General features: G+C 38.4%; 1 protein-coding gene across 4 annotated transcripts in view; it reads left to right on the top strand.

Moving 5' to 3' along the window:
* Positions 1-21599, top strand: part of USP24 (ubiquitin specific peptidase 24) — a 150065-nt gene that overhangs the window by 91535 nt on the left and 36931 nt on the right. For all 4 annotated transcript variants that reach the window (XR_015555734.1, XM_087445864.1, XM_004438606.3 and 1 more), the window contains 14 exons: positions 1029-1099; positions 1790-1950; positions 8090-8151; positions 10629-10820; positions 11817-11934; positions 14127-14271; positions 16682-16801; positions 17445-17570; positions 18236-18334; positions 19516-19598; positions 19937-20078; positions 20296-20415; positions 20838-21058; positions 21430-21554. Coding sequence is in view for 3 of the 4 variants with exons in the window: in XM_087445864.1 (XP_087301990.1) it covers positions 1029-1099; positions 1790-1950; positions 8090-8151; positions 10629-10820; positions 11817-11934; positions 14127-14271; positions 16682-16801; positions 17445-17570; positions 18236-18334; positions 19516-19598; positions 19937-20078; positions 20296-20415; positions 20838-21058; positions 21430-21554 (1785 nt within the window). In the remaining variant the exon portion in view is untranslated. The remainder of the gene's footprint in view (positions 1-1028; positions 1100-1789; positions 1951-8089; positions 8152-10628; positions 10821-11816; positions 11935-14126; positions 14272-16681; positions 16802-17444; positions 17571-18235; positions 18335-19515; positions 19599-19936; positions 20079-20295; positions 20416-20837; positions 21059-21429; positions 21555-21599) is intronic.

A 21599-nucleotide genomic window follows, 5' to 3' on the forward strand; every position in this document is an offset into this window, starting at 1 on the left:
TGCTTAATGTCATCCTCTTAGTGAGATGTTCTCTGACGACCTTCTTAAATCACAACCCTCCCCTCACAAGCCCAGCACCATCTAAACTCCTTACCTTGTTTTTTTCTATATCACTATCACTTTATAACATACAATATAATTTACTTATTTATCATGTTTATTGTCATTATTTTGTCCCCAACTGGATTGTAAGCTCCGTAAAGACAGAGATTTTTGTCCATTTTGTTCCCTACTGAACCTTCAGCATCCAAACACTGCCCGATGTGTAGTAGGCTGTCAATAAATATTTATTCAGAAATGAAGCCTTAACAGCTCCACTTTTAAAGGTTGTACCCACACATGGGAGCCCTACTCTGCACTGTTATTACTGACTCAGACTGCCTCATAATGTAGAATTGGTGATCATTATGTATTTAGTGTAACATCCAAACTACTCATGTAAGATTATCAAGATAAACATATAGAACAAGTTAGACATTTATGGAACAGTAAAATAATATCCAAAATTGTTTCCTTTGAGCAAGAATACTTTTGAAGGCTTATATATGAGAAGTGTAAGTCCTTATGAAATGCTTTTGAACATGTACCATAGTCTTTGTTCAATTTTCCTACAATTGTTTAATTTAGAGATTTTCAAATCAAGATGAAAAACTTATAACTTCCCTTCAAGCTTTTTTATTGTTTGTAAGTTTATTATAGGGTTCCTTTTAGAGTTCACAAGTATTGATAGTTTGTCAAGGCAAGACATATTTGTTCTGTAACTGGTACGTGCAAGGCATTGTGCTAAAACGTGGGGGGGTACAAAGATGACCAAGACCTGGCCATGCTCTGGAGCATGTTGGGATCTCATGGGGTGAGCTCAGACGTGCGGGCCGTTGTGGAAGGGCCTGAATGCCACTCCATGTGGAAGAGGTGAATTTCTGCTATAGTTAAGCTTAAGAAATTATTCATAATTTTTGAAGTTTTGAAAATGCATTTCTTAACTTAGCTCTTCCTGTGCCCCCAATTCTCCTTATTCTTCTCGTCAGCATCTTTCTATAACTTGCCCTGTGTTGCTGATTTTATCATCGATATTCTGCTTGGATCACCAAGTGCTGAGGTAAGGATTTTTTTTACATTACTTATAAAAAACCCTTTTGGTCTTATTCTGTCGTGGGCTCTCTGGATCCCTGTGACCTTGTGGGGAGGAGAGAGGGAATGGCATTCAGTCCTCTCAGGGAGCCATACAAAGGGGCCACAGACCCCTCTGAAAGCAAAGTGACCATTTGAACTATCTGCCCTCCTTTCTATTCTATATTTGTTCTCCATATTCTACCAAAAGTTAAAGGACTAGTGCTGTGATTAACTTGTGTTTGTTTATTACAAACAAAATGTTACAGCTAGTGTTCAGCATCCATAGCTGGCAAAGGCAGCTGGCATGAAGCGTCAACAGGTTAGTCAAAATCAGGAAAGACCAACTTCAAGCCGTGAACTTGCATTAGATTTTATAATTCTGATTTTTTTACATGACCTTAAAAATTAACTTGTAAACACTTGAAGAAGAGCTTTTCTTATTTTCATTTACATTAATTTATAGACCTATTGATTAGGGTAGAGTAGTTTGGGAAATCGGTTCCCAGACCACACTTTTTTTAATTAGCCCTGGTTTATTCAGTGAAAACTTGACCATCAATGACTGAAATGCTCATACCCTTACACTGTCCTTCAGAGCCGGACTTGCGGAGAATCACTTTGTCACCCGTCTCTTAAGTTAGCTAATGTATATCCTTTGCCACTGTAATCATTTCAGATTCGCCATGTCGCCTGTGATCAGCTGTATACTCTTAGTCAGACAGATACTTCTGCTCACCCAGATGTGCAGAAGCCAAATCAGTTTCTCCTGGGCGTGATTCTCACGGCTCAGCTGCCTCTCTGGTCTCCGACAAGTATTATGAGAGGAGTCAATCAGAGGTACGTAATGAAGATGAAAAGCTCATGTTACAGAAAGAGCATAATGATTTGTGTACTGCTCCCCTGAAGTCCAGTGATTATTGAGATGACAAAAGGTTTTCTCCTCTTCTATTCTCACATTTGTGTGCCCTGAAAGAGGGCATTCCAGTTTTTCTCCCCATTTGGGACAGAAGAGTTAAAAGAAATAATACCAGGCTTTCTTCCCCTCCATCACCCCCAAGTCCCACCTCCACCCCACCTGGTCCCCCTATCCCATAAAGAAAGAGGATCTCACCTGGTTTGTGAGAGACTGATATTATTCAAGCCAGGTCACTGCGAAAGGTCACACTGCTCATGTCTTCTTGTATGTCCCTTTTTCAGCTTAGCGTACTTCATAACTCCATGTCTAGAGGTAGCCAGGGTATCCTAGCATTCTTTCTTGGCTTTATACGTGCCTGGGATGTAAGAAGGCTTGGGCCCCAGGCTCACAGAATGACAGGTCACAGGTGAAGTGTACAGTTCAGTGGCATTAAGTATATTCACACTGTTGTACAACCATCTCTACCGTTTATCTCCAGAACTTTTTCAGTATCCTAAACTGAAGCTCTATACCCATTAATAAGTCATTAAATAAAAAACTGATAAATTTGATTCCATAAAAATTAAAAATTTATATGTGGGAAAAAGTACAATAAAGTCAAAAATCAGTTTACAAACTGGCTAAATTGATCAACAACGTATGTGACAGACAACAAGCTAATTTTGATTATATATATAGAAAGCTATTATAAATCATTAAACAAAAGGCCAACAGTCAAATTAAAAAATGGGCAAAGGACATGAAGAGACAACTCAAAGACAAATGTAGATTTTTTTTTTTTTTTTTAGATTTACTAGAATTTTTTTTTTTTACTGTGCCAAAATATATATAACATAAAATTTGCCATTTTAACCATTTTTAGTTGTATAACTCAGTGGCATTAAGTACATACACGTTATTGTGCAACCATCACCACTATCCATTTCCAGAACTTTTTTGTCATCCTAAACTGAAACTCTGAACCCATTAAGCACTAACTCCCTATTTATTCCCCTCCTCCCTCCAGCACCTGGCAACCACAATTCAACCATCTGTCTCAATGAATTTGACTGTTTAGGTACCTTGTATAAGTGGAATCATACAATATTTGTCCTTTTATGTCTGGCTTGTTTCACTTAGCATAATGTCTTCAAGGTTCATCTGTGTTGTAGCATGTGTCAGAATTTTATTCCTGTTGAAGACTGAATAATATTTCCTTGTATGTATCTACCACATTTTGTTTATCCATTCACCTGTAGATAGACATTTGGGTTGTTTCATCTTTGACTATTAAAAATAATGCTGCTATGAACATGGGTGTACAAATATCAGTTTGAGTTTCTACTTTCAATTCTTTTGAGTGTGTGCCCAAAGGTGGGATTGCTAGATCATATGGTAATTCCATGTTTGATGTTTTGAGGAACTACCATACTGGTTTCCAAAGTGGTTGCACTGTTTTGCATTCCCACCAGCCATGCATATGGGTTCCGTATTTTCCACATCCTCACCAACACTTGTTGTTTTTTGGGTTTTTTTGTTTGTTTTTGATAATAGCCATCCTAAGGGGTGTGGAGTGGTAACTCATTGTGGTTTAGATTTGCATTTCCCTACTGATTAGTGATGTTGAGTAGCTCATCCTGTGCTGATAGGCCATTTGTGCATCTTATTTTCAGGAATGTCTATTCAAGTACTTTTCCCATTTTTAAATTAAGTTGTCTGCCTTTTTGTTCGTGTTGGGTTGTAGGAGTTCTTTATATATTCTGGATATTAATCCCTTGTCAGATATATGATTTGGAAATATTTTCTCCCATTTTCTGGGTTTCTTTTACTTTCTTGATGGTGTCCTTTGATACACAAAAGTTTTTAATTTTAATTTTATTTTTTCTTTTGCTGCCTATGCTTTTGGTGTCATATCCAAGAATTCATTGCCAAATACAATGTCATGAAGTTTTTCCCCTGTGTTTTCTTCTAAGAGTTTTATAGTTTTAGCTCTTAGATTTAGGTCTTGGATCCATTTTCAGTTAAGCTTTGTATATGATGTAGGATAAGGGTCCAACTTTGTTTTTTTCCATGTGGATATCCAATTGCTCCACTATTTTTTGAAAAGACTGTGCTTTCCCCATTGAATGGTTTTGGCAACCCTATCAAAAATCATTTGACCATATATGTGAGGGTTTATTTCTGGGCTCTTTATTTCTATTCCATTGGTCTATATGTCTGCCTTTATGCCATTACCACACTCTTTTGATTACTGTAGCATTGTAGTAAATTTGAAATCAGGAAATGTGAGTCCTTTAACTTTGTTCTTCTTTCTCAAGGTGGTTTTTTCTACTTGAGGTCCCTTGAGATTCCATATGAATTTCAGAATGGATTTTTCTATTTCTGCAAAAAACATCGTTGGGATTTTAATAGAGATCGCATTGAATCTGTAGATCACTTTAGGTAGTATTGGCATCTTAAGATTTAATCTCCCAATCTGTGAAAACACGATATCTTTCCATTTATTTGTCTTCTTTAATTTCTTTCAGCATTGTTTGTACTTTTCACTGTACGAGTCTCTTGCTTCCTTTGTTAACTTGATTTCTAAGTATTCTTTTTGATGCTGCTGTAAATGGAATTTCCTTACTTTCCTTTTCATGTTGTTCATTGTTAGTGTATAGAAATGAAACTGATTTTTGTGTGTTGATTTTGTGTCTTGCTTTGTGTTCAGCTTCAACTTTGCTGAATTTGTTTGTTAGTTCTAACAGTGTTTTTGTGGACTCTTTAGGGTTTTCCGTATATAAGATTATGTCATCTGTGAACAGAGATCATTTTACTTTTGTCTTTCCAATTTGGATGCCTTTTTTTTATTTCTTTCTCTTGCCTAGTTGCTCTTGCTAGAACTTCCAATATTATGTTGAAAAGAAGTAGTGAAAACGCTACTTGTTCCTGATCTTAGGGGGAAAGCATTCAGTTTTTCACCGTTAGGTGTCATGTTAGCTCTCAGTTTTTCATATATGGCCTTTATTACGTTGAGCTAGTTTCCTTATATTCCTAGTTTGTTGAGTATTTTTATCAGGAAAGGGCATTCAGTTTTGTCAAGTGTTTTTTCTATATCAGTTGAGGTGATCATGTGGGGTTTTTTTGGTTCATTCTGTTAAAAAAAGATGGATATTCGTGTGTAGAACCATCTTTACATTCCAGGTGTTAATCCTCCTCTTTCATGGTGTATAATCCTTGAAATGTACTGCTGAATTAGGTTTGTTAGTATTTAATTGAGGATTTCTCCATAAATGTGGATTTTTGCATCCACATTCATGGGGGTTATTTGTCTGTAGATTCCTTTTAGTCTCCTGTCTGGCTTTGGTGTCAGGGTAATGCTGGCCTCATAGAATGAGTTAGGAAGTGTTCCCTCCTTGTCTTTTTTTTCCAAGAGTTCAGGAGGATTGGTATTGATTATTCTTTAAATGTTTGGTAGAATTCACCAGTGAAGCCATCTCGTCCAGGGCTTTTCTTTTTTTTTTTTTTTTTTGCTTGAGGGAGATTCGCCCTGAGTTAATATCTGTGCCCCTCTTCATCTATTTTGTGTGTGTGTCACTGCCACATCATGGCCACCGACCAGTGGTGTAAGTCCACACCCAGGAACCAAACCCGGGCAGCTGAAGCAGAGTGAGCCAAATTTAATCGCTAGGCCACAGGGCTGGCCCCCAGGGCTTTTCTTTTTTGGGAGGTTTTTGATTACTGATTTAACCTCCTTGCTTAGTGATAGGTTTATTCAAATTTTCTGTTTCTTCCTGATTCAGTCTCAGTAAGTTTATGTTTCTAGGAATTTGTCCATTTCATCTAGGTTATCCAATTTGTTGGTGAACAATTGTTCATAGTGCTCTCTTAATCCTTCTTCTTTCTGTAAAATCTGTAGTAATGTCTTCACTTTCCTTTCTGATTTTAGTAATTTGAGTCTTATCTTTTTTTTTCTTAGTCATTGTATTGATCTTCTCAAAGAACCAACTTTTGGTTTTGTTGATTTTGTGTATTGTTTTCCTATTCTCTATTTTATTTATCTCTACTCTAATCTTTATTATTTCCTTCCTTCTGCCAGCTTTGGATTTAGTTTGTTCCTTTTTTTCTAGTTCCTTAAGGTGTAAAGATAGGTTGCTGATTTGAGATTGTTCTTTTTTACTGGAAGCATTTGCAAGTATAAATTTCCCTCTTGGCACTTGCTTTCAAAAACTGCATCTCATAACTTTTGATATATTGTGTTTTCATTTTCATTTGTCACAAGATATTTTTATAATTTCTCTTGTGATTTCTTCTTGAATCCATCCTTGACTTTTTTTTAATACCTATATTTTCTAGTTATAAGATATATGATCTGTAGAGTTTCTTTGAATTGAGCTGTATTTTAATCTGCTTTTTTTAAGTCTCATTACAGGATTAAGTGTGTGAATCAACAATTGTTATGGTCTCATGCTTTTTCTAATATGTGGAGATTTCTGGCCCACATGTCTAAGTCTCAACTTAATATTGTTTTGAAGCATTTAACCTTCTATTTTAACATTCTAAATTTATAAATAAGGAAGAAGTCGGGATTTTGGCTTTTGAGATAAGATCATTGTGAGTGGCTTATAAACAGTAAAAATTTAGCCAAAACTTAAAATTATGTTACAGTTAACCATCAAGATTTAACCTGAATTAGACATTAGCTGTGTATTTCTGGTAATGGAAAGTAATTCTTTAATGGTGTAAAACCAAATTTCAGAGAATAGTTTGTCCCTAATAAAGGCATCTGGATCAGAAACTATATAGAAACTTCTTCTTTTTTTGCCCTTGTACATTTTTTGCTTTAGCATTTTGACTTTTCTTAGTTAAAATTTTCCTAAAATCAGATGATCCTTTTATTAACTTCTAAGACCAATGATTGTTTAGTTGAAATGTTTAAACCATTTTTTAGGAAGTAAGCTGTTGTGCTTTTACTTTTTGTAAGAGTCAGATTTTTTAATGTAACTAAATATTAAGAGTTTGATATTAAATTTCTCCAAACTTTGGGAAAGAAACAGAAAGCATTAGATGAGTTTTTTAACATACGCTCTCAAAGAATCTCTTGCATGTAGAACTGTTTAATTTCATATAAAATTAAATATTTAATTATATGTTTTTATAATTTTGAAAATTGTGTTTTACAACTTTTTTTAATGCCCAAGTTTGGTACATATTTTCCCTTAATAATAATAGTAATGATGATAATAGCAGTTACCATGGCTTGACTGTGTGCCATACAGCAAACCAAACTCATATATGTTTATCATTTTACCCTCACTACGGCCAAATGAGTTTGGCAGTTTTATTATTCCCATTTTTTTTAATACTCATAATTCTTGGTTCGTTGTATATTTTCATCATTAGTCCATGCTTGAGCCTTTCGTATATGTTTGTGTGTATGTGTGCATGTTTATTTCTAATACTCTAAGAAGCATTTTAGAAATTAGAAGCATGAGAGAACTGAAATAAATTGTACCTGACACCCAGCTATGAGTAGTGGAGCCAGGATTAACGCCAAGGTCTGTCCAGTGCTAACACCTGTTTTTTTTACTACTGTAATTAAAGAAGAAGCTTCATTGATCAACCTAGATAAGAAAACTTCCTTGTCTCTCTCTCCTCACTCTGCTTTATTCTTCTTCTCAGTGCTGTCCCCCGTTGACACGTGTGTGTTTTGATTGGTTGTCTGTCCCCTCTGTTCCCTGTTCCCCTAACACAGTTCCGAGCATACGGCAGGTGCTTAGTGACCATCGGGTGAGATTGAAGTGGGTGAATGTAGTCAGTGCAGTGTGTACACAGTCAGTGTCTATACATCACTACAAGATGGGATCGATTTAGTAAGCCTCCCTCTCTTTACCCTATTATTCCTATACTCTGTCTGTATTAGTAAAATTATTAATGTACTTCTTGCTGAAATACTGAAATTCAATTAGTGTAAAAGTAGTTATTTTATGCTTAGGAAAATTCTCTTGTTCAATTGTTTTATGAACTTATTCTTACAAGGTAAATACTTTTTAGTTTTAAATCTGCCTCTTTTTAATAACTGAAATCTATCTGTTTTTTTAGACTGTTATCTCAGTGTATGGAGTATTTTGATCTGAGGTGCCAATTATTAGATGATCTGACAAGTAAGTAACTTATCTGACTTTGGTTTGTTGGGGGCAGAAAGGAGTAGAAGAGAAAGCCAGATGGGCATTTCTGAACATGACTTAAAGTATCTCAGGTGTAAAAGAGATTATAATTATGTTTGAAGTTGAATTTTGTTTTCTTCAGAAAAGCGTGAAACCCATGTACCAGTGATCTCTTCTCTTATTAGATACCAAACCATTAGTGTGTTGAGAAGATTTGTTGATTTTAAAAATTATCAATTTTTTTTTTTTTTTTGTGAGGAAGATCAGCCCTGAGCTAACATCCATGCAAATCCTCCTCTTTTGCTGAGGAAGACTGGCTCTGAGCTAACATCTATTGCCAATCCTCCTCCTTTTTTTTCCCCAAAGCCCCAGTAGATAGTTGTATGTCATAGTTGCACATCCTTCTAGTTGCTATCTGTGGGGCGCGGCCTCGGCATGGCCGGAGAAGCGGTGCGTCGGTGTGCGCCTGGGATCCGAACCCGGGCCGCCAGTAGCAGAGTGCACGCACTTAACCGCTAAGCCACGGGGCCGGCCCAAATATCTTAATTACACCGATACAGAACTAATCAGAAAAGTCTTTCTCTAGCATAGTCAATTCTGACAATTTTAAAGATTGATCATTGAAAGCAAGAGAAAATTCTCCTGAGGTATGTTGATAGTGATAGAAGTGAAGTGATACAAGACAGTTATTGTTTAGTGTTAGGGGATTGAAATATCATTGTTAGAAATTCCGTTAGAGATATAGATTTTAATAATCTGTACTTACAGATAATGCAAATGTGTGTTGGAATGCTCTTTGTAAATTTAATTGTTCAAATCAAGAGTTTGTTTATTCCCCACTCTTTACGCAAAAGATTTGCTTCAGCTTAGAGGAAATAAAATAAAAAGCAGAATCAACAAAAGTATTAATCAGAAAAGAATATCAAGGCCAAGAGGTTAAAAAAACCAACTTTCATATATATAGGTAGTAAAGCCCCACACTGTCAGAATTTGGTTGTGAGGTTTCTGGAGGACAGAGGGAAAAAGTGAACAGCGTATGGTTAGTTGTTCTCAGTACCCTAGAAGAAGAAACAGAAATGGTTTCTCAAAAGAAACAAACCTTTTTCCCAGCACTAAAACCTAGAAGACATTTCATACAAAGGTCTTCGTGTAAGGGACGCTTGAAGACACAGTGACTAATACAGTAGCCTCAGCGACATCTCTGAAGGAGATGCCTTCGTCGGCTTCCCAGTGTCTCTCCAAAGCGGAGGATGCGGTGCTCTGAGCAGTGCAGTGAAGTCGGTCTTGTTGGGGCCTGAGATGATATGGTCTGAGTGTAAGTCTTGTCTCAGAGATAAGGCCTATTGTGTCTAGAGAAGTGAATGGACTACATGTCCATCTAACAGCCTAGCCTCATACCATGTTTTTCAGCCAGGCTTCTAGTGGAAGTTGGGCGGCAGCCAGCAAGATTCTGCTCTGGCTTGGCCTTGGAGATGGTGTTCTGCTGTGCTTCTTGAGGACTGGATTCATCAGTTGGCTGTACATATGCAACTTTAGAATGAATGAACAAGTTATTAATCTAGGCCTCCCTGTGTTGTTGAGTGATAAATGAGGGATCCAGGATCCCTTATTAGGAAAGGCAGGGTGAGAATATGTCTTAAAACAAACAATATTTGCCATTTTTGGCGTAGTTTCTATATGCCACTGCCTACACTCGGCACTTTGTACCCAGCACCCTGCAGTGTAGGTGTTAGCCCCATTTTATAGATGAGGAAACAGGGACACACAGGGAGTAAGAGGTAGAGACAAGATTCGTGTCCAGTGCTGGTCCTGCTGTAAATGACCCTGAAGTACCCTTTTCACCTCACCATGCGGGACCCGCTTGCTTGTGGCTCTGGGGCAGTGCGGGTAGAGCATGATCACTCCTCTCCTCCCCAGTCCCAACTTCCAGTATGGAATCTTGTTCAAAATCCGTGCTTGGAGGGGAAAGTGATATACTTACTACAAAGAACAGTCATTCTCTGGATTCTGCTGCTGTGCTGTTGACCTCTTTCTCCTGTGCAGATCTCCACCCTCCCTTGGTAACACTGTGGGAGCGTTGGCCTCCCTCATGGCCCTCCATCCCTTCCTTCTCTAGAAGGGTTTGTTCCCTGGGACATCTGCTGACACCCCCCAGACCAGGAGCTTCTTCAGAACAACGATTGTCTCCTTCATCTTATACCCCCAGCGTACAGCACAGTGGCCTGCGCAGAGGAGGCGCTCAGCAGATGTCTGGTTTATGACTGAGCGAGGGAGCGATGGAAGCAGTGGACGTGCATGATCCTTCCTGGTGCTTGTGGGCAACAGCTGTAGCATGCTGTTTATCAAAGACAATTATTTTGAGATCTATGAAGTGAAAGATTGGGACTTGACTTTGCTTACTCTAATTCAGGATTTTGACTTCATGAAAGGAAATCCTTCTTTCTTTGAAGTGGACTTTTTTTTTTCCTTCTTAGCTTCAGAAATGGAGCAGTTAAGAATCAGCCCAGCTACCATGCTTGAAGATGAGATTACTTGGCTGGATAACTTTGAACCTAATCGCACAGCTGAATGTGAGACCAGCGAAGCAGACAACATCTTATTAGCAGGACACTTACGGCTCATTAAGACCCTTCTTTCCCTCTGTGGAGCAGAAAAGGAAATGCTTGGTAACTATTGCTTCATCTTACACGGGGCAGAATCCCTCAGTTCTCAGTTACTGCCATAGTATTATGTGTAATTGGGCAAATAAGATAGGTGCTAAGTGTTCCATAGAAAATTGACCCTCCGGGCAATAGCAGGTTGTCTGGAATCTTAGTGGCTAACAAATGTAAGGTTTATTTTACCTGTACCGTTAAACCGCGTAGAGAACTTTAGTGTTCAAACAGTTGGATCGCATAACTTCTTAAAACCAAGTAAAAATTATAATTCAAAGTAGATTTTTCTTTTTGCTGTATATACTTTATAAAATTAAGTCTATTGTATATGTTACTTCTTTTAAGGGTAATTCTCATCTAGGGAGTCAGCCCCCAACCACCGCTCCCAGATGGTGGGGTACCTATGAGTCTCCTGGGGTACACATTATCACTTGTAAAACATATTCACTATTATAAATTATATTGAGAAAACAAATCAAAGCATTAATTATCACTTTTATCACACAAACTAAGCTCTATAAAATTTTTCTTGGCTACTGGGGATACATAGAAAAGAGTGATTCTTAACCAGGTGAGGAGGGCACATCATTTTTACCTAAAGAAGGCAAGATTTTAAAAGTTTCAAAAACTGTTATGTGGACTCCCCTATGCCCAGAGTAAGAATTAATTATTCACTCAAACTGTCCTGCCTTCTGGTGTTCTCAGCATTTATGTTTCCAAAGGGAAAGCTTGGCTCCTTTCACTCCATTGTAAGCTCATAAAGGAAAGCACCTGTGTTTGTCTATCTTTGTGTTCTGTCCCCTGACTCTCCCACCCATCCCTGACCCCTGCCCACAGAGATTTGCCAGGTAGTATTAAGCACTCAAAAAATACGCATCAAATTAAAGTGAATGCCCTGCCAATGGGTGGCCTAGGGTGCCTTTGCTGTTCTGATATGAAAGTGCAAGACAGGGTCTTTGATTTAAAATGTGTGTTCATCCTCAACATGCATATTATGCTCTATTCCAGGTTCATCACTCATTAAACCATTGTTAGATGACTTCCTTTTCCGAGCTTCTAGAATTATTTTAAATAGTCATTCTCCAGCTGGCAGTGCCGCCATCAGTCAACAGGACTTTCATCCAAAGTATGGAAAATGCACGTTGTGTTCAGTTTTGGTAAAAATTCTAATTCAAAACTTCAGTCCGAAAAGATTTTCTTAACCCAGAGTTTGTCTTCCATCTTGTGAGTGTGTGTAGCTTGTAAGATATTATCCACTATATAAGGTAATGCATGTAAAGGGGCTTAGCAGAAAGCCTGCCTGGCACATAGTAAGTGCTGAGCAAGTATGCTAGTACCATGATTATCATCAGAAGGGAAGAATGAATAATGATGCAGTTAATTTGGCCAGTGACAAATTCCAGGAGAAACTGAAGTGGTAAGAATTACGTCCAAAGTAAAAGCAAATAGCTCCAAGTCTTGAGGGTTTCTTCGAGGAGAAAAGGACAGGTACTTCAGTGCAGGAACCTTGTGATTTGCTGAGTATTGACTGTGTCCTGGTAATTAAAACTGCTGGTGATTTATTACAGTGGTAATTTTAGAATCAAATTTTGGACTATATCTTATGGGTAGAAATTTGAAAAATGCCTTTGTAATGTTGACACTACTTGGGTGATGTTTATACTCGTGGAGATAGGAGAAAGAGGCAGCTACAAGCTGCCATCTTATTTGCTCTGAATCTAACGTACTTTGCCCTTTTGTCATGTAAACGAGAGTTAATTGAATAATCCTGAAGAAACTGAGGATTTGGTATTTAACCAGTGGAAAAAAAATTCCCATGCAATTTCAGTGTTTATTGAAATGGGCAAGGCATAATAAGCAATATTTTATAGAATCTTAAGAGGTTTCTTATCATGTATGAATATGTCTTTTGTCTCGAGATTCCTTATTAGCAAAATCTGTTTTAGGCAATAAACCTTCATTAGAACTCCTGGGTTGTTCCTCAGACTGTGACTCCCATCTTCACCCCTGCCCCAGCCTTGTTCTGGAACATTTGGTGCTAGCTCCGTGGGAAGCTTTTATTAAAGCAGTAGAAATACATGAGTATTTGAATTTTTGGTGGACAGAAAAAATAAATCTTGAGCAATTCTATTGAAATTTTTATTTATGAATCCTTCCCTTTATATTTATTTAAAGTACTCCCTCCATCAGCAAGGAGTTGGTTTTTTAAATCATGCACAGTGCCTTGAAACGTTCTGTTTTATCCCTCCTCAGTGTACTGAATGGTGTTCATGCATCCCAATGACTCCCAGCCTGTTCCCACCTAAACCCAAAAGCTGGAAAGGGATTTAAAATACACAGAAATGCTTTTCGCAAGTAATGCACACTAACAAAAGAGCTTCTCAATGTTTAGCCTGTGTGATGGTACCTCCTATTTATTCTTCACCTGTCCTTTGCAACCCAGAAGTCCAGATAAGAAGCAAAGGGCAGTGCTGCTCCATGGCCGTTTTCCTCAGTGCCTGGTGCGGTGCCCACTAAGAGCCCCACAACCCCCTCTTGAACGCGTCTCCACTCCGCTCCTGAGTGTTTCTCTCAGAGGTTGGATGTCCTCTTTTCTGTGTATCCTTGCTAACCTATGATCTCCTCAATAAGGCAAGATTGGCATCGGGGACAGTGAGAAATTACTGTCCGTCCCCAAAATGATTTCTGCTGAAGGTGAGCAGTCCAAGAAGCATTTGGTTTCCTGCAGAATGCTTACCAGTTACCTTTTATTGTCACTTTAAACAAATTAATTTGGCAAACTATATTTCTGTCTCTTTTTTTTTAGCAAAATGGAAAGTTGATTAGCGTCCTTAAAGAATTTTTTATCTGCAGGCACATATAAAATGTTTATGGGCATCTATTCTGGTTTGTATAGCTTTCTGCCATGTTGATATTTGAATTTCAGGGTTCTATCTGCAAAAACGTTTCTTCCTACCTACTTTAATTGAACGAGTTATTCCCCTTGCGTTTTTGGTAAAGTTTTCAGACTCTACCCTTCATTCTTGCTGATCATCCTTTAGATAAGACTACTCTGGAGTCATAACTAAAAGACTTTGCTACTTTATCATCAGGCCAAGAAAGTATTTAGCTCTAAACCGTGTTCATCCCTCCTGTGTTCATGGCCTCTTCCTTTGTTAAGGAAGCGCTTCCCACTAGGTATTAGAGTTCTGCCATCAGACCTTAACCCTGTCTGAGGAATTGCAGGCCTCACACTTTCATTTCAAATGTCGATTTAGTTTAATGGGCAATTGAAGTAGGTTATTCACTGCTGAAACTGGCTGTGTCTTTTGTTTTCAGGTGTAGTTCAGTGAATAGCCGGTTGGCAGCCTATGAAGTCCTTGTAATGTTGGCTGATAGCTCACCTTCAAATCTTCAAATTATTACAAAAGAACTACTTTCTATGCATCATCAGCCTGACCCTGCTCTTACCAAGGAGTTTGATGTAAGTTTTCTAGACCTTGATGCACTTAATTTTTTTTAGAATTATCTCTTAAGCATGTAATTTTAAAACTATGTTTGCATTCTCCTAATCCCAAAGAGAGACAGTATTATTCTTCAGCTTATGGTGTTCACGTACTCAAATCAACTATTGTCTGTAGTGTATTACACAAATACACAATAGGGTATTACTAAATAATACCCTTTTAATTAATTAAAATGAAGAGACGTTTTCAAGTCCATTGATAATTTCAATGAAAAGTAGCATTTCAGGGCCGGCCCTGTGGCTTGGTGGTTAAGTGCGCGCACTGCAATGCTGGTGGCCCGGGTTCGGATCCCAGGTGCGCATCGAGGCACCACTTCTCCGTCCATCCTGAGGCCGAGTCCCACATACAGCAACTAGAAGGATGTGCAGCTATGACATACAACTATCTACTGGGGCTTTGGGGGGAAAAAATAAAATAAATAAAATCTTAAAAAAAAAAAAGTAGCATTTCAACCTATTTTTTGAGTAACTATATGCTTGGCACAGTGCCAGGCACTAGAGCTACAAAGTCAGGCAAACACTGGCTCTGTCACAGTACTTTCTATGTTCAGTTAAATTCAACAAAGGTTTATTGAGTTTACTACACTCAATAAAAGGTGTATTAGGCTTTTGGAGCTCAAAAATGAAGATAAGATCCCAGCCCTCAAGAAGTAGATAGTGGAAGAGACAGACCCATAAGCAGATATTTTCAATATAACCTAATAAATGAGAGAGAGGTATATCCTGAATGCTCTGCTAACAGAGAGGCACTTCACCACCAGATGGTGGTGTCTCAGAAGACTTCTTAGAAAAGATGAAATTTAAAATAGAGCCTTAAAGACTCCTGAGCCAGTTGAAACAGAGTAGGAAGGTCATTCCAGCCATGAGAAGAATATGGGTGAGGCTCTGGAGCCGTGAAACAGCTTAGTACATGTTGGGATCTGCAAGAGCGAAGCAAGTTGCAGGTGCACTAGAGTCCCGGGCCAGGAGTGGGAGGACGCTTCTAAAGCTGCCTTCTCATTCTCCCAGCCATCGTGGAGGGTCAGTCTTACCCCTTTGGATGGCTGAGTACTGCAGAGCGTTCAAGTCAGGCAGGAAAGGCAGTGGGGACAGGTGTTCTAGGTAGACGAAATAGCACTTGCAAAGTGAGATGTGAGTGCATAAATTGGGACTGTTTGGGTATCAAAACGTTTAGTTTATAATGCTTATTTTATGCTGTGCTTTATTTAGTTTTACATGCATTTATTTAATAATCAGATTTAAATGAAAATTTTATTTTTTTATTGTCAGGAATTATATCAGCATAATGAAGAAAATATTTGTCTTGTATAAATACTTATATTTTTTACACTATTGTGAACCAGTTTTTCTTAGATTGTAACATTCCTTTTTTAATCTGTGTAATTTATAAATAAATTACAGAATAATTAGATTTTAGAAATCACCCTCCTCTGAATGTATGTCGAATGTTCATGAAAAGTATGTACTATTCAGCAATTCCTTGAGGTCCCAAAGCCCTGCAGGTTTCTGTCAGTTGTTTAGTATCACGTGGATGCAGATACTGGATGTACGCAGATACCGTGATTCTGGTCATGGCATTAGAACCGCGATTCTGCTGTAATAGCATTTCAGAGTGTGTCATTACTTATCCTTCTCCACTTGGAGAAGTGCCATGTTGAACTTTATCCAAGATGCCTTTTCTGGATTGTTTCTACCCAGAAAAGTACTGTACGGTGATCTACGTTATTACATAACATCTTCAAGTGAAATAGTAAGGTATTTACCTATTTTTTTAGTTGTATTCTCATTAGAAGTTTTTCATTAGAAGGATAGTACCTTCTCAAAAAGGAAGGGAATGAATATGAGCCGTCCTTGACCCTCAAGACTGGTCAGGATTCTTTGTAGTAAACACTTTGTAGTACCCTTTTCCTTTTTTTACCTCAATTTGTAAGTATATATTAGTATATTTATTCGGTTAATGCCTGTCTACCCTACTAGAGGTCAGGAACCAGGTACATTTCTCTTCTCTCTTGTATTCTTGGCACAGGGCCTGGCACATAGTAGGCTCTTAATAAATATTTGTTGAATGATAATCAAGTGACTGAATGCATGACTATATAATGGATAAACAAATACACACTTACTATTTGCTAGGTACTTTATGAACTAAAAAGAAACATTGAGATAGTAGTATTTTTAAATTGTATTAGCATCTGCAAAGGTCCTTCATGAACATAGGTTTTGCTCGCATGACTCATAACACACTGGATGGGTAAGTCGGTGAGTACGTCTCTTTTTCCTCTCAGACATCTCGTACAGCTGTGGTGGAAATGTGCTGGTGGCAGAGATACCAGTTGTCTCTCGACTGTTCTACTTCTCTCTTTCCTAGTACCTTCCCCCGGTGGATAGCAGGTCCAGTTCAGGCTTCGTGGGGCTGAGGAATGGTGGTGCTACTTGTTACATGAACGCAGTCTTCCAGCAGCTGTACATGCAGCCTGGTCTCCCTGAGGTGGGTTCCTTCCTCTTTCCTGTGTGGGCTGATAAAGAATGTCTGCATTGCCTGGAAGTTGTTCCAGATTCATATATTGCATTTTTGGGTTCACTAAAACTAGATATAACTAGGGATTCTTTAGTAGCTTCTGAAATCTGTATAGACAACATGCTGTTCCCAGTCACACATTTATAAATCTGCTGAGGTAATATGCTGTCTGTTTGACAGATAGATTTGCCCTAATGTGATTTTCGAGCTTCTAAGTTATTCTCAAATTCTGTTCCATAAAATTACTAACATTTTAGTATTTTACAAATATTTAGACTCGCTCATCAGCACCTTATAATCCTATCCTAGTAGCTTGTGATAGAGCAGTCAGTAGTTTTGAAAATATTCCATGTGCTGTCATATCACACATTTCTTGTAGAGATCCTGGGATTGCTAGTTCCAGTTTTTCATAATCAGGCAGAGGTTCAAAGAGATGATTTGTTATGATTACACCAGTTAGGAAGTATTGAAGCTAAACGTGTGCAGACTTGTAGCCACATGCAAGCATGCATAGCATTCTCAAAGAGCAGTGTTGGTACTGATGTGTATGTGAGTCAGGGTTTTCTGTAAAGCAGTTAAATGTTTTTGGCTTATACATTGCATTTCTTTTTAGTCGTTACTGTCAGTGGATGATGACACGGACAGTCCAGACGACAGTGTGTTCTACCAAGTGCAGTCCCTCTTTGGGCATCTGATGGAGAGCAAGCTGCAGTATTATGTCCCTGAGAACTTTTGGAAGGTACTTCACTCAGTTAACTCTTTAGATTTAAAGATGATAGATATTTGGAGTTGGGCTACATTCTTGATCTAGTGGTAGCTGTCTCCTGGCTGTATGAACTCTAGACCAAGCCCATTGCCAAGAACCCGCAAAAGAATTGGCTGTACCATTCTTCTCTCAACTGTTGCTTGATTTCAGGTGGTGAGAATGTTGAGAATAGTCATTTATAATTTCTGGGGATTTGCTAATCTTAATTATTTTGAGTGTTTCTCATGATTTTATTTTAGCTTTTTGAAATATTTGTTCAAATCGTTCCCCTGAACCTATGCCAATTTCACTAATGCTTCTAAATAAAGAACATTGGTTTATAACGTTGCTTTACTGTGTTTCACAGGAGGAATACCTTGTATTTCCCCCGTAGGTCGGTTAGTTTCTGAGAGAGAAACTCTGTTCCATGGCCTTAGACCCCACCCTGCATGGTTTCATAGACTTGTTGTGGTTACAAAGGGACCAGAGAAAAGCAGAGATGGCTGGGCACAAGCTAATCTCACTTCAGTAAAAACTTCTACTTCCAGATAGTGAACTTGGTTTTTAGAAGCATTTAAGTGCTCTTTTACATTACTTTTCTACTATATTCAGAAATTGCTACCTTTCCCCTAACAACATATTTAATTCTTGTTACATAGATTTTCAAGATGTGGAACAAAGAACTTTATGTGAGAGAACAGCAGGATGCCTATGAATTCTTCACTAGTCTCATTGATCAGATGGATGAATATCTCAAGGTAGAAAAAGTTTCATTTTCCCTCTAATTCTCTCAGACTCTGTAGTATGGGAACAGTGGTTTAGGATTTGGGATTACTATGAAAGTGACAAATCAGAATTGATCATCTTTAATACCACAACTCTAATTCATTTCTTCTGGGTTTGAACATCAAAACATACACAGATCACTAGAATTATAGATTTATTTTCTTCTTAATTCATCTAGCTCTTGATAAAGTGTGTAACTCCTGATCTGTACGCTAGAATAGGAGCAGTTTGTATCCGCGTGGTCCTCCTCTGGGTGCCTCCAAGGAGTGCTGCCCCCACCCGTGAGCTGAGGGCCCCATGCAGACAGAGCAGTGTTGCTCCGTCAAAGGGGACAAAAGGACCAGATTAAGAAGTTGTTGGTGATGATGGGTTTTTTTGTTTGTTTGTTTTTTGTGAGGAAGATTAGCCCTGAGCTAACTTCTGTTGCCAATCCTCCTCTTTTTGCTGAGGAAGACTGGCCCTGGGCTAACATCTATGCCCATCTTCCTCTACTTTATATGGGACACCCGCCACCGCATGGCTCAATAAGCGGTGCGTAGATCTGTGCCCGGGATCCGAACCCGCGAACCCCGGGCCGCCAAAGCAGAGCACTGGAACTTAACCACTGCGCCACTGGGCCGGCCCCTGTGATGATGTTTAAACTCAAAGCTTTCTCCCTGTACTCAGGAAAGCATGTGACACACTTCCTCAATGGTAGTGCCTTCTAAGATCCAGGCAGCCTCCCATCACTGCCAACGTTTGCCTCTCCTCTCCTTAGTAGGTGCAGTTTGTCCACATCTTTTTTCAAAATAGCTTAGAAATTTATAGCGTTCTGTCCATAAGAAAAAAGAAAAGATTATGGAGAGTTGCTTCTCACTTGGTAACTGGGGCACAGGAGAAGGATTCAGAATTGTCATGGAGATTGCTGCCCTTGTCATCAGCTGTGACCAACCCTCTCTCTTCTTCCTTTTCGGGTTATTTGCATTATTCTGACAGTGGTTCTAACGGTGATAATCCTTCCATTGGTTCCCAGGTTAAACTGCCAAGATGACTCATTTTATTTTGGTGGTTAAATTGAAATCTACGCTTTAGCTTTGGTCTGAATAAAATTGTGTATAAAAAACCTGTAAGTTCTAGGGACATCAACTAAAATTTTAACCTTTTATTCTAACAGAAAATGGGGAGAGACCAAATTTTTAAGAATACTTTTCAGGGCATCTATTCTGATCAGAAGATCTGTAAAGACTGTCCTCACAGGTTAGTGAAGATATCACATAAAAAAATGATCATCATCATTTTTAAATGATTCTTCTAGTATGTTGTAAGTTTTGCATTTGTTGAGAGACTTGCAGGTATCTCTCTCAATGGATTTATAAATGTTGATTAACTTTCTTTGGTTTCCACTTCTAAAATTTCTTTGTTGAAATTCATAATTTTAAGCAATTCTGAATTGTCAAAAATTGGCATTTTCATTTGGTAATGTACTTCAGAAGGATGAGGGAAGGTCTGTGTTAATTGCGCTGATTATGAAAGTAGTCCTGTGTGATTTTTTAATTCCTTTGTTGATTCCAGTGTTTCTGTTATTTCCTGATCAGATATGAGCGAGAAGAAGCTTTCATGGCTCTCAATCTAGGAGTCACTTCCTGTCAGAGCTTGGAAATTTCCTTGGACCAATTTGTAAGAGGAGAAGTTCTAGAGGGAAGTAATGCATATTACTGTGAAAAGTGTAAAGAAAAGGTATTACATTTGCCCTTTTTAAAGAACGAGATTACTTTGTTATTCATGTACTTTGTGTTTTATGTGGAATCAGTGTTCACCTGCTGTTGTTCCCCCATGAGATATGTCATCACTTGTCACACAGGTGGGAAAGGCCTGTGGAAATCTGTGACCTTTGTGGTAATTACTTTGCTGTTTTATCCTCTCTGTGGAGTAATTGGGTTTTGCTTTTCTTTAGAGAATCACAGTGAAGAGGACGTGTATCAAGTCTTTACCTAGTGTCTTGGTCATTCACCTCATGAGATTTGGATTTGACTGGGAGAGTGGACGCTCCATTAAATACGATGAACAAATAAGGGTAACTTTTTTTTTTTCCTGAAATTTCTTACTACCATTACCTGCTCCCGTTTTTACTCTTTCCTTTTTATATTTTCAAATTTCATCTAAAATGTGAGAGGCTGTGGTCTCAGCATTCTGAGTACACGACCCCTTATCTTAAGCAGCTGCTGCCAGTGGAACAGGCATATCCATGAACGTTAACCCTCATTTCTAGAAGGCACCCTAGTGATGGCTGTGAAGTAAAATGCTTTCCTTAAGTGCTCCAACCATGGCAACTCATACTTGCCCAGACCTGTGGGCCGTTCTGAGGTGTTGTCCTTGAATGGGAGAGGTAGTCCTAGCTTAAACTAGGAAAACACATCTCTCTTATTTGTATCTGTCTTCATTGGATATTGCTGTATATGTTACTAACCAAGATTAATGTGCTCTTTTTGCTTTTAGTTTCCCTGGATGCTAAACATGGAGCCTTACACAGTTTCAGGAATGGCTCGCCAAGATTCCTCTTCTGAAGTTGGTGAAAACGGGCGAAGTACAGATCAGGGAGGTGGAGGATCCCCACGAAAAAAAGTCGCCCTCACAGAAAACTATGAACTTGTTGGTGTCATTGTACACAGTGGGCAGGCCCATGCAGGCCACTACTATTCCTTCATTAAGGATAGACGGTAAGGGGCGCTCCAGGCGCCACCCCCGACTCTGCCCTTCCAGGAGTCTCTCCTCGGCTCCCCCTGCCTCCTGTGCCCTCCTCGGCTCCCCCTGCCCTGCTTTATCATCCACACTTATCGTTGTGGTACAAAGAAGTTTTTGCATTGTTCTTTGATCTTATTTTATATTGGATTTTTAAAACTAATGTAACTGTTTTTACCCCTTTAATTTGAAAAGTTGTTTTAGAAATTGAAATAGCTGTTGCTAGATTTTTCTTATTTTGAAATGGTAATCACCTGCTATATTTGTAGACAATACATAGAGATAAATGCTGGGGATGGAAATGTTTGGTTTTTAACCTTATAATGTTTGATTTATCTCTGTGTTTTAGGGGATGTGGAAAAGGAAAGTGGTATAAATTTAATGACACAGTTATAGAAGAATTTGACCTAAATGATGAGACCCTAGAGTACGAATGCTTTGGAGGAGAATATAGACCAAAAGTTTATGATCAAAGTAAGTATTTACAAATAGATATTTTCCATTAGTCTTTTTTGTGTG

Source organism: Ceratotherium simum, chromosome 22, assembly GCF_057802395.1.
Source record: "Ceratotherium simum simum isolate JZ-2026a chromosome 22, ASM5780239v1, whole genome shotgun sequence".
Lineage (NCBI taxonomy): Eukaryota > Metazoa > Chordata > Mammalia > Perissodactyla > Rhinocerotidae > Ceratotherium > Ceratotherium simum.